The sequence below is a fragment of the Equus przewalskii genome, chromosome 12, assembly GCF_037783145.1.
Source record: "Equus przewalskii isolate Varuska chromosome 12, EquPr2, whole genome shotgun sequence".
NCBI classification, from domain to species: Eukaryota; Metazoa; Chordata; class Mammalia; order Perissodactyla; family Equidae; genus Equus; species Equus przewalskii.
The window spans coordinates 23,096,921-23,109,837 of NC_091842.1; the positions used below are offsets into that span (position 1 = coordinate 23,096,921).

Consider the following 12,917-nt stretch of genomic DNA (forward strand, 5'->3'; position numbering starts at 1 on the left):
ATCCTTTTTCTTTTCAGTGTTATGAAGGGGGATACTTTTTTTTTTCTTTTCCCATACTATCCCTTTAGGGTCTGTAAACTCTTTTTAAAACTTTTTAAAGTACTTTGTAGAATGTGTAACCATTGTTTCACTTGTAAAGTGTCAGAGAGTTCCTTTATTTTTAAAGTCCAATTAAGCAGATTTCAGATTCCCTCGGAGAAATTTCAGAAGACAGCTAATCTAATGAGATAAAACAGGAAAAACTCACTCACTAGTTCCCTGGCTCACTGTGAAGTGAAGTGAATGTGTCCAAACTCAGCACAAAGGCTCAAGTGGATTTTGTAAACACTCGTAACAGGAGATCCCAGTGTTGCACAAAATCTAGTTCCCAGCGGAATGAAATACACCACTTAGCTCTGCTCTGGCTACTGTAATTTACTGCGAATATTAATTCCCATGCCTGGAGTGACCATGTGGTTTGTTGCCCTGTGTACAGTATTGAGATTGGTCATAGTTTATTGTGGTTTATCTTACTCATCAAAGAAGCATTTAAATATTTGGAGGTAACTAGAATTTAAAATCAGTTTTTTAAAAATTCTCTCCATGTCCCATTTCTTTTTTTCATTTTAATTGGTATATCAAAGTGAATGTATAAGTAAAAAACCAACAAAAGTATGGTCTTGTGCGTGAATTTGTAAATGAAAAAAGAACAGCACTGTGATCCTGGGGGCGACAGGGAGCCATTCATGTTTCATGATAGTATTGGCTCCCTGGCCACGTACATATTTGCCATCCCTGGGTAGAGAGTGTACTTGGTGGTAGAAAGATGAGCTCCTGTTCTCAAGGCCACAGAATGGCTGAAAGGATTGAAGAGAAACAATCTAGTGGAGTCTGGAAAAGCCAGTGTCTCTCGACTTTGGAAATGCAAGTTGGGAAAGCACAGAAACCCCCCTCCAAAGTAAGAATTTGGAAGTGATTAAAACAGATTGGAGCTTCATGGGAAACTGTATTTAACATGTACATAGATCAAAGGTCCGCAAACTATGGCCTGAGGGCCAAGGCCAGTCACAGTATGCTCAGAATGGTTTTTGCATTTTTAAATGGTTGAAAAAAAATCAAGGATGGTATTTCGTGACATAGGAAAATTCTGTGAGTTCAGATTTCAGTGTCCATAAATAAAGTTTTATTGGAATGTAGCCAGGTTCATTCCTTTACGTGTTGTCTTTGGCTGCTTTGGGGCTGCAGCGGCAAAGCTGAGTCATTGCAGCAGAGATGGTGTGGCCTGCAAGCCTAAAATATTTATTATTTGGCCCTTCCAGAAAAAGTGTGTTGATGCCTGACATAGAGAATTGTATTCATCTAGATCTTGTGCTGAAATATGTTTACTAGTAGGGATCAGAAAGAGAACAATAGTTAGAATATTTCAGTGGATTTTGAGGATGTGGGTGGGAGAAATGCGCAGGTGGAGGAGAGACATGAGTTCTGATTTTTCTCTGTCACTCGCACAGGGCTGTGCCTGCACATTTGGACTATAATGTCAGAGTCAGCCACCCCCATTCATTTTGGCAGCTGCTTCTCGAACATGAGGCAGAATGTCTAGGAAGAGAAAATACACCTCCAGACCAGTCTTACATCCCAGTCCTCAAAGTGATTCTGAAAAGCCTGCTGGTGAAGTTGGCACCACACCTTGTGAGAAGCCCTTGGGTAGACCCAGGGTTGGCAAACTTTTTCTGTAAACGACCAGATAGGAAATATTTTGAGCTCTGCAAACCATACAGTCTCTGTCGCAACAACTCAACTCTGCTGTCGTAGTGTGAAAGCAGCCATAGGTAATACAGGGACAAATCAGCCTGGCTGTGCTGCAAGAAAGCTTTATTTGTGCACACTGAAATTTGAATTTCGTATACATTCATGTGTTCTAAAATATTATTTATTCCTCTTTTGATTTTTTCCGACCATTTTGAAATAACTGTTCTTAGCTTGCTGGCCATACAAAAATAGGTGGTGAGCTGGATTTGCCAGCAGGCCCTAGTTTGCTGACCCCTGGCCATAAGATTAACTTTCGAAGGCAATACCACGTTTTAATTTCAGTCATGTGGATTTTGCTGTGGTAGGCAATTCTACACATTTATGGCTGCTACTGTTAGTGAATTTTTTTCTTGCTACCTCTTTTGAAATGTGGAAAGTTTTTTTTTTTTTTTGTCAAAGCTGTCTCTATCATTGTGACAGTCATTTCCTTTTTCATTCATTCATTCAATGTCTATTTATTCAGCACCTCCTGTGTGGCAGGCAGGTGCTAAGCTAGTGCTGGATGAGGAGTGATGGGTAAGGTGGACTTGGTCTGTGTCCCCGTGGAGTTCTCTCTCTAGCAGGGATGAGGTCAGTAATGCTCCGTGCTTGGAGGATCCCAGCAAGCACTGAAGGTGTGGACTTGAGCATTGATTTCCATGGCTCCCATACCACATGCTTTCTGAAGATGTGTGTCCCTGAATGCAGTAGTCAGTACCTAGAAAACAGAATGACAGTTCACAATAGGGGCGTTTTGCATTTCGGTGTAGTGATGGCAGGAACTCCTACAGAAATCAGTCCATGATTAGAGATGGAAATTGTCAGGACAACTGGAAATTTTCCTTGACTCTGTCTACTAGTAGGAGCATTTCTGTCTTTTTGGTGAGATGAACTCCTTCAGATTGGGAACGTTTCTGTTTTCTCCTGGCCTGGTCATAGGCTGAGTGAGACTTCCTGTTCACCATGAGTAAAAGGTTGGACATTCCCACAACCAGTCAAGGGAAAGGTGAACTCATCAAGGCCTGCGCAACACTGCTGCTTTTAGGATTTGGGAATTAGGAGGAAGAAATCTTATCCTGGACCAAAAAGTGAGAAATAAATTAAGAATCCTACCTACATAAGCCTTGCTTGATTGCCTAGTGAAGTGGCGCAGTGGCTTGCATAGGAAAAAACAAACCCAGAGTAAAATGGTGAGCAGGAAGTGCCTTCCCGCTTCATATTGTTTTTCCAGTTACAGACAGGAAACTTTCAAGTGTGTTTTCAAGCACCGAATGTTGGATACAAGGAAGGCTCTGACAAAGCAAAAAAAACTCCCATATACAAAAAGTTTAGGTCTGTGCAGCAAAATGTTTGATTTAAAACAATCTGATTTAACAAGTATTATTTTTATTATTGGATCACTTTGTCTTTACATGTCTTAATAAATTCAATATGTTGCTCCCTCTCCCTTTGCTTTATTGATGAATTAACAGAAACTGATCAAAGTTCATGCATCTCAGTAAAAACCAAGTTTCTTTGGCTAATGTAAATGCCCTTCAGTGGGCACCTTGGCCAGTATTCTGAATAAGTGCTGCACTTTCCTTTGGTAAAAATTCCACGTCTCTGGTAAAGACGAACACTCCCAGACAGTTCAGCGTAGCTGCAGTTCAGCTGATCCTTGGACCAGTGCGGTGAAGAGGGAGATCAGGTCATTTGGACCACACCCTGGAGGAGGTGGTTCCCTAACGTGAAGCTGGGCGTAGCACAGGCCAAGCGGGAATCTTTCTGTGAGGTAGTCACCCCAATTTGTAGATTACATTCTGCGATCATGATTGCTTAAAAGTAATTTTTCCTAGATATCTCATATTCATGGATTGGAAGAATTAATATTGTTAAAATGTCCATACTACTCAATGTAAGACCTGAAACTGTAAAAGTCCTGGTAGGAAAAGGGAAAAGCTCTTTAACGTTGGTCTTAGCAATGATTTCATGAATATGACACCAAAAGCACTGGGAACAAATGCAAAAATGAACGAGTGGGACTACGTCAAACAAGAAAGCTTCCGCACAGCTAAGGAATCAATCAACAAAATTAAAAGGCAGCTTACGGAATAGGAGAAATTATTTACAAACCATATATCTGATAAGGGGTTAATATCCAAAATATATTTGGAACTCATATAATGCAATAGCAAAACCCCAAATAATCCAATTTAAAAATGGGTAAAGGGGGGCTGGCCCGGTGTCTCAGTGGTTAAGTGTGCAGGTTCCACTTCGGCAGCCCGGGGTTCACCAGTTCGGATCCCGGGTGCGGACATGGCACCGCCTGGCAAGCCATGGTGTGGTAGGTGTCCCACATACAGAGTAGAGGAAGATGGGCACGGATGTTAGCTCAGGGCCAGTCTTCCTCAGCAAAAAGAAGAGAATTGGCAGCAGATGTTAGCTCAGGGCTAATCTTCCTCAAAAAAAAAGGGCAAAGGACCTAAATAGATGTTTTTCCAAAGAAAACCTACAAATGGCCAACAGGTATATGAAAAGGTGCTGAACATCACTACTCATCAGGGAAGTGCAAATGAAAACCAAATGAGATATCACCTCACACCTGTTAGGATGTCTATTATCAAAAAGACAAGCAATAACCAATGTCAGCGAGAATATGGAGAGATTGGAACCCTTTTACACTGTTGGTGGTATAAATTGGTACAGCCATTATGGAAAATAGTATGGAAGTTCCTCAAAAAGTTAAAAATAGAACTAACCTTATGATCCAGCAGTGTCACTTCTGGGTATATATCCAAAGGAAATGAAGTCAGTGTCTCAAAGAGATATGTGCGCTCCCCTGTTAATTGCAGCATTATTCACAATAGCCAGGATATGAAAGCAACCTAAGTGTCTTGTAACAGATGAATGGATAAAGAAGGTGTACACACACACACACACACACACAGGAATATTATTCAGCAGTGAGAAAGAAGGGAATCCTGCCATTTGCACCAACATGGGTGAACCTGGAGGACGTTATAGTAAGTGAAATAAGCCAGACAGAAAGACAGATACTGTGTGATCTCACTTATATGTGGAATCTGTTAAAAAAAAAAGTGAATTCCTAGAAACAGAGAGTAGACTGATGATTATCAGGAACTAGGGGATGGGGGCATGGGGGGATGCTAGTCAAAGAGTGGAAGCCTTCAGTTACGATGGGGAAACTCTAGGGATATAGTGAGCAATATGGTGACTACGGTTACCAACTGTGCTACATAGTTGAAACTCACTAGGAGGAGTTACTGTGATCTTAAGCATTCACACAACAACTATAACAAAAAAAGGTAACTGTACGAGGTGGTGGACGTGTTCATTAACCTGACTATGGTAATAATTTCACAATGTATATGTAAATCAAGTCATCACATTGTATAATTTCAATATATAGCATTTTATTTGTCAATTATACCTCAGTAAAGCTGGGGGGAAAGTAATCTCTCCTGATTTTAGGTAATTTTTAATAATTTCAGTGAACCCTAAAATATGGTTAAGAAAATGCATTGGATATCTTTCTCAAATGAAATTTATCAGCATAATATACAGAGTGTCCACAAAGGCAGGAAGCGTGGGGTAAACTTATTTTAAACTGTCTGTTAACATCTTCATATAATATGTTCTGTGTGTTTTTCAGCCTACAGATACCTTTTTAGGTAAAGTGTCTCTAAATTTAAAGCAAAGGGTCCAGTTGTTCATTTGAAAAGAGGACAATAAATGTACTGATTTGCCTTCTGTTTTGGTTGCTCTGTGTATTCTGGGTACTTTTGTCCAGACTGACAGTTGGGCCCATTGCCTTAGAGTTATGTATCACTCGAAACCATCTCAAGTATGTTACTTAAAAATGTAACCAACATACTATTTTTTAAAATGTACAACTGTGAATACATGTAGATCCAGAAGTCAAATAATAGTAAAAGGCTTAACAGGAGGTACAGTGGGTTCTTTGTCTACTCACCCCACCTTCCCAGGTGAGATTTCCCAACTGAAGAGGCAACCACTTTCACATTTTAGCTGTTTATTTTGGCAGTTACTCATATCCAGATTTATAAATAACGTGTGTAAACTGCTATCCTTCAGGTGATCAAGTGTAGGTGGTATTTATTGATTTCCTCTTACGATCATTGTGGGTTTAGGGCTCTTGTGTGACCTTCCTCTCCGGTTCTGCGCCCTCATCCTTTTAACACAGTTATATTACAGGTTTTGGCTATATTGCTTTTGATATTTATATTATTATATCCAATCAGTTATTTGCAGCTGAACAGGGGAGTGCACTATGACTGTCCTTCCAATGGACTTTTTGTTTTTTCTCTAGTTAATTCTTGCTTTTTAAAAAAAAATTTAGATTTGCTTTATTTTCTTTGTGGCTGTGGCAGTGCTGTGCTCATATAACTGACTCTCTGAAAAACAAAAAAAAAAAAAGAAGGAAAAGAATAAGCCCTGATTTGTATTGTTTGCAATTGTTTGTATTGTATTTGATTTCTCATTTCAAGTTACCAGTGTGAGGTTGCTGAACAAGATGCTGAGAAAAGATGCACATAGTTTGTTCCCCTGTGCCACTGAGCTGTGACTAACTCTTTCACACCTGCTATTAGCCCACATTGGGATTTTAAACTAAATTTTCTTTTTCTTCTATTTTAAAATAATTTTGTTTCATTAGAGGACGTATTTGCTCTGAATCTTTTTTTTTTTTTTTGAACTTGTGAATATTTTAAGGCCTTGGGACTTTCCTCTGTGTATACTTACAAGTACAGAGGGAGATTCTGGAGATCTCTCAGAGGTGTTCAGGGTCCTGTCCAGATCTTTAGGTCCTGGCCAGAGAAGACGAGGTGAAAACTACACAACCCAGTGTGTTATCTCGCTGGAGGAGGGGTGAGGCTATTGGTGAGAGGGAGCAATGGTGAAGCTATGGCAGTCTCATGCCGTGTATGTCCCTGCTAGGCCAACTGTCAGGGCTCTTTTTGAGGCAGTTGCTTGAGCTCATGATGAGCTGGGGCCCTGCTCCACTTCCCTAACTGGAATGACTACCTGTGTTTGGCACTTCAGCAATGCCTGGCACCATGCATGCCAGTCAGGGCTGGGATGGCATATTTCGGCCTGCTGCTTACAGAACTTGTTCATACAGTTGAGAGTGGGCCTCTTCTGGAAGCTTGGACCTTGACTTCATCTTTAGGCTCTGCTCTTGTGGACCTGGGAGGTACTTGAGTCAGGTCAGAATTTCAGCTTCCTGCAGAAAACAATGAGTGAGCCACGACTATAGGCATCTCCAGGTTGACTGGGGCACTGCTGTGACAACTGGTACTGGAGTTCTGTGTGGTAATGCCTAGGTTTTCCTTGACATGCCAATGCCCAAGCACAGGCTGGAGGTGTGCACCATCATCCTTGTTGCAGCTACTGTTGCTCTGAGCTTTATCAGGGTTTTGAGGTCATTCTAGGGGTTCCCATCCACTTTCTTGCCAAACAGCTTTTCTTTCTTTTGCATTGGTTCATGGGCAAGATCATTCAACCTTCCATTCTGCAGTGTATCTAATGAAAAGGCTTCATAATATCTGGTTCATTGATGGCCTTCCCGCACCTCCTGCCCCCTGCAATGTTAAGAGCTGAAACAGACTTTCTTTTTCCTGTAAAAATGTCCTTGTTCATTTCCATGGGAATTTGGTAGGCCTGTTAAATGACTTGGCTTAAATCACTATTTGAACCAGAAGTCCAAAATGGCACTTTGTAGTAATTCTGGGTGTGATGTATATCAATGATGCTGCCCTTTTGAACTGCAGAGAAAAGTCTTCTTAAAAAATTATTGTGATCTGGCAACTGAGACTCCAGCAGCTCTGAATGCTCCTCAGCTGATTGCTGGCCGCCATGTCGGTTTTCTGGAAAGGTCAGTGAAGTTAACAGCAGTTCTAAAGCATAGATAAGGGAAAGTTGTGAAAATACTTTGTTTCTTTATAAAGATGAGCTATCTGAAGAAGGGAATACTCAATTATTTTTATTGTGTGTGAATCATTGCATAGTATTTCTGGATTTCTGACAAACTTCTTTCAATAAGACTATGAAACTCAGAAATGATGATTTTAAGACCTGAAGTTTAATTTTCTCCAGAGCAGACTTTTCTCCAAGTGTGGTCTGTAGGCCTCTTGCTGTGGATTTCTGGGCTGGGAGGGGCTTGTTAAAAATGCAGGATCTTGTTGCTGACCTACCGAATTAGAAACTCTTGAGATGAGACCTGAAAAATGGCAGCTTAAATCAGTGAACCCGCTAACCCCTGTGGGGGATTGTGTGCATACCCAAGTTTGATCTAGACCATTTGTTCTGATGTTGGATTGCTATTCTCTGCAAACTTTTGTTTGTTTTTCTTTGGTTTTGCTTAAGTTGCCCTCTAATGTAAAAATTGGTACAATTTCTCCCCTTGTTATCATTCATTTCTGCCTGTTTTGTTTTAAAGATTTTATTTTTTCCTTTTTCTTCCCAAAGCCCCCCGGTACATAGTTGTATATTCTTCGTTGTGGGTCCTTCTAGTTGTGGCATGTGGGACACTGCCTCAGCGTGGCTTGATGAGCAGTGCCATGTCTGCGCCCAGGATTCGAACCAAGGAAACACTGGGCCGCCTTCAACGGAGTGCGCGAACTTAACCACTCGGCCACGGGGCCAGCCCCATTTCTGCCTGTTTTGTTTTAAACTCCAGGATAATAGTTATTAAATTTCATGAGTGGCTTTTCATTTCTGGATTTTTAACTCTGAATTTTTAATTTTTCCCACAGAGCTGAGAAAACAGAGGTGCTCAGTGAAGATCTGTTACAGGTAACAAAATAGAATCTTTTTGAAGTGCTCTGTTTAAAGGAAAAAAACCCAAAACCTGTAGATGAGAACTGAAGCTTATGTTTTTTTTACCTGAAAGAGAATAAAATTATTTAGCACGGTTTTGAGCAGAAGGAAAAGCAGTGGAGTTGCACCGTGATAGAAAGGGATCTGAAACTTTGGTGTCATATTGTGAAGCTCAAATGGGGTAGTCTTGTTTTCAAGGGCCAGGGGTGAGGGTGGGGATGGAGGCGGGGCTGGCGGTGTGGCCTGGTCACAGGTGCTTGGCAGGCTGGGGGACTCTAGTTCACCGTTCTGGCGGTGCCCTTGATGAGACAGGCCCTGCCAGCTGCAGCAGAGGACCCCGCTGGCTGGAACCTAGAGTTTTGACTTCTTGCTCCCTCTCTCACTGTTATTCCCCAACACTGGCCTGAGTTGGGTCCTGAGGGAATCAGAGTCTCAGAGACAATGGCCAGATCTCTCAGAACCACCCAGAGGCTTTAGGGTGGCCTCACATCATCAGGCTGACTTTCTTTCTTCTCTGTAGGGAGGGGCGTTTCCCACCAGGGACCTTACCCAGGGCCTCTCCACTCCATCTCTCAACAGATTTCCCTAACTTTGGGGCTGGGAGTTTCTTCCAGGAGGCAGTGGACCCTTTATACACATCACTTTCCCCAGCCCCACTCAATCCCCACCCGCACCAGAATACTTAGGGAAGGATGGAACCTCTTCTGCACAGAGGTTTCTTTTTCTTTTCTTTTCTTTTTTTTTTTTTGCACAGAGGTTTCTATCAAGTCTCCTCGCCTGTCTTGCCTCTCATTTCCATAACCTACGGCAGGTCCACTCCATTGAGTTCCTGAGTTCCTGAAGACCAAAGAAAGATATGCTCCCAAGTGACTTTCTGTCTCTTCTCATGGAGAGAAGGCGTTGGCATAATTGAGAAAAACGCTGCCTCCACCACACCATGCCGAAACATCCTTCTCAATTATGACAGCCTTCTGTGGGTAGAATATTTTAAGAGCACTTTTTTCTTTTTTTTAGGACTAAAAGGTTTTATTAAGGAGTTGAAGTATTTTTAAAGATTTATTTAAGAATCACATTCTTAACAGTACTTCCTCGTTTTTTATCATATATTTCAAATTCATTTTCAGACTTTCAGAAATACTTTTTGGTCCAGTTAAGCTTTTACTAAACTAGGTTTTCATGTCATTACCTCCCTCCTACATCCCATATCAGTAATGGACATTATCTGATTTAATCCTTGATGCTCTAAGATAAAGCCAGGGGACCTTACAGGCCATTGGAGTGTGTCAACTCAACTGGCAACTGTCCGTTCTTCTCACTTTGCCCAAACATCCAGTGGGGCCTGAAGAGTTTGCCAGTTTCTAGGAACTCCTGTTTTCTAACACAGATACTTACCCCGTGTCTGCTGTCGCTGGGACTGATGTTTTCCCTTCTGATTTTGTTGTTTGAACTATAAAGAAAGAGAGTCATGGTTAAAAGTGTGGAGTTGGGTGCCCAACTACATGGATTGGAATCCCAGGTCTGCCCCTGACTGGCTGTGTGGCCTCAGGAACTTACTCTTAACCTCCCTGTGCCTCAGTTTCCACTTCTCTAGAATGAAGGTAGTAGCAGTGTCCGCCCCCAGGGTTGTTGGGAGGGTTGAAGGAGTTCAACATGGAAAGCACTGGGAATGGATTACAAGACATGATTTTGTTTCTGGTATGTTCTGGTGTGAAACTTCCCTTAACTTGTGCTGTGTCCTCCCACCTCTTTTCTTAGATCTCTAAGAGAGCAGTTCAGGAGGGTGCCTGTTGATTTTGCTTGTATGCACCTTCTCCAGGAGGCTGTGAATCCCTGGAGGGGGGAACCACAATTTACTTACTGTTGTTTGTCTCATACGTGCACAGGGACTCATATATACTTGTCCTTTCAACAAATATTAAGTGAGCATCTTCCATTCAGCTGCCAGACAGCGTTCCAGGCACTTGGGATAAATCAGTGGACAGAACAGACCAAGGCACCTGTTCCTGCAACTTTACATTCTAGTGGAAATTGGAATCAGTATGAAATGGAGTTTTTTGGGGTTGTTCCCCCCTGCTTTTGTGGCAAAGGAAGAATGTATATCAGTTTTCTAGTGTTTCTTTTTCTTTTTTTTTTTTAAAGATTTTATTTATTTTTTATTTTTCCTTCTTCTCCCCAAAGACCCCCAGTACATAGTTGTACATTTTAGTTGTGGGTCCTTCTAGTTGTGGCATGTGGGAGGCCGCCTCAGCATGGCCTGATGAATGGTGCTAGGTCCGTGCCCAGGATGCGAACCAGCGAAACCCTGGGCGGCTGAAGCAGAGCGTGCCAACTTAACCACTCGGCCACAGGGCTGGCCCTCCAGTGTTTTCAAATGTGGTCGTTACGCGATTTAGAGAAGGTGATGTGGCCTCTCCTCCTAAATATAAACTTGCCTGTCAGATCAGGGCCCTAGTGGCCGGGGCTTGGATATAAAGGAGAGCTGCTGGTGCACTGAGGGCCTTTGAGAAAGAGCCACACACCATTCTATTCCGTAAAATGTTTTGGGGTAAAAATGTATTCTGCCTTGAATTTGTTGATTTCCCTTTAAAATAGAAAGCTTCCTTAAGGCACTGCTCTCATTCTCAGTGAGTCATCAGGACACACATTTTTGGCATTCCTTACTGTAAAAAGCAGCTCTCTTTGCCATAAACAGCCATATCCCAGCAATAATATTTTGGGAAGCTAATCATGATGCATGGGTCCCCTAAGTCAGTGTTTCCTACTGCTGGCTGTCCATTCTGCTTTAAAGGTTTATTTAAAAAAAAAAGAAAAGAAAAAGGAAAAACAAAAACCACCCCAAGCCTAGTAAGGAATAATTTTAAAAGCAGTAGTGTTCCATGTAGGTTGTGGATCATTTACTCTGACTCTGTCTGATGTACTTTGCGGGGAAGGCTTCATGGCTATGTGCAGGAGAGAGCGTCTGAAAGCCCCTGTGGGTTTTCCCACTTGGCTGTGGGTGTGGGTCTGGGCTGAGGATGTTCATTTGCAGTTCTGCAGATTGGACGCAGGCCTTTGCTGGTGCTGGAGTGTGCAGCTCGACAGCCACCCCTCTTTCTGATAGCAAGTTTTAGTCGGAACTGTCCCCTCTCCCTGCACATACAGTCAGCCTTTAAGGGATCTAAAACCCTGGGTGTCAGGGAGGTCGGTGGTTTCCAACCAGGGACGCTTTTGGTCTCTGGGGGGATATCTGACAATATCAATTGATACTGGAGAATGTTTTTGATAGTCACAATGGAGGGAGTGGGGTGCTAATGGCTCCTAGCAGATAGAGGCCAAAGATGATGCTAAACATACCACAATGTGCAGGACAGCTCCCCACAACCCAGAATAATCTGGCTCAGAATGTCCATAGTAAGAAACCTGGTGTAGGTGAATGGGGGCCATTTCCATTTACACCCAAGCGGTAAGAAATTAAACTATAGGATGCTTTTCCTGCCTACAAGCAAACACTACATCAGAAAGATGCTGAGTTTGTTCTTAAGCCCTGCAAATGGCTCATTTGTCTCTGTTTTGTCAGATCGAGCGGCGCCTGGACACGGTGCGGTCAGTGTGCCACCATTCCCACAAGCGCCTGATGGCATGCTTCCAGGGCCAGCATGGCACTGATGCCGAGAGGAGACACGTGAGTATCCAATGCGACTCAGAACCATAGTTCATGTGTCTCTGGGAGGCTCTTCGCCCTTTGATCAATTGGTTTCTCCCAAGCAGCATCAGCAGATTTGCCTTCAGATTTGTACCTTATGTCACCCTTCATGCTCATGACACCTGCCTGACCAGAACATTCTTTTGTGCTTAAGACATTGCTGAGCTGAAGGCTCACACTGCTTTTAAAGACTCACTGAGCCATTTGTCCTTGATAAGAGAATGGACGTGTCGATTATGAATGCTTTGATGGTGAAAAACTGATAATCTTTTTTTTTTTTTTGAGGAAGATTAGCTCTGAGCTAACATCTGCCACCAGTCCTCCTCTTTTTGTTGAGGAAGACTGGCCCTGAACTAACATCTGTGCGCATCTTCCTCTATTTTACATGTGGGACGCCTGCCACAGCATAGCTTGATAAGTGGTGCGTAGGTCCATGCCCGAGATCTGAACCGGTGAACCCTGGGCCACCAAAACGGAGTGTGCAAACTTAACCCCTATGCCGCAGGGCCTGCCCCCCTGAAAACCCTTTCTTAAATTGACTTAGAAAGTAGAATTTATTGGCTTACTAACTGAAAAATCCAGAAGTTGAGATGGACTTGAGGTATGGATTCATCTAGCATTTCAATGATAT

At 42.5% G+C, this 12,917-nt stretch overlaps 1 protein-coding gene across 23 annotated transcripts in view; it reads left to right on the forward strand.

The window, feature by feature from the left end:
• ARHGAP17 (Rho GTPase activating protein 17) overlaps window positions 1-12,917 on the forward strand; it is a 91,373-nt gene that overhangs the window by 23,112 nt on the left and 55,344 nt on the right. For 17 of the 23 annotated variants that reach the window (XR_011524795.1, XR_011524793.1, XR_011524796.1 and 14 more), the window contains exons 2-3: window positions 8,541-8,580; window positions 12,161-12,265. Coding sequence is in view for 20 of the 23 variants with exons in the window: in XM_070568244.1 (XP_070424345.1) it covers window positions 8,541-8,580; window positions 12,161-12,265 (145 nt within the window). In the remaining 3 variants the exon portion in view is untranslated. Of the gene's footprint in view, window positions 1-8,540; window positions 8,581-9,358; window positions 9,578-12,160; window positions 12,266-12,917 lie in introns of those variants that run through there. The other 6 variants (XM_070568249.1, XM_070568255.1, XM_070568251.1 and 3 more) reach the window with 1 other exon arrangement.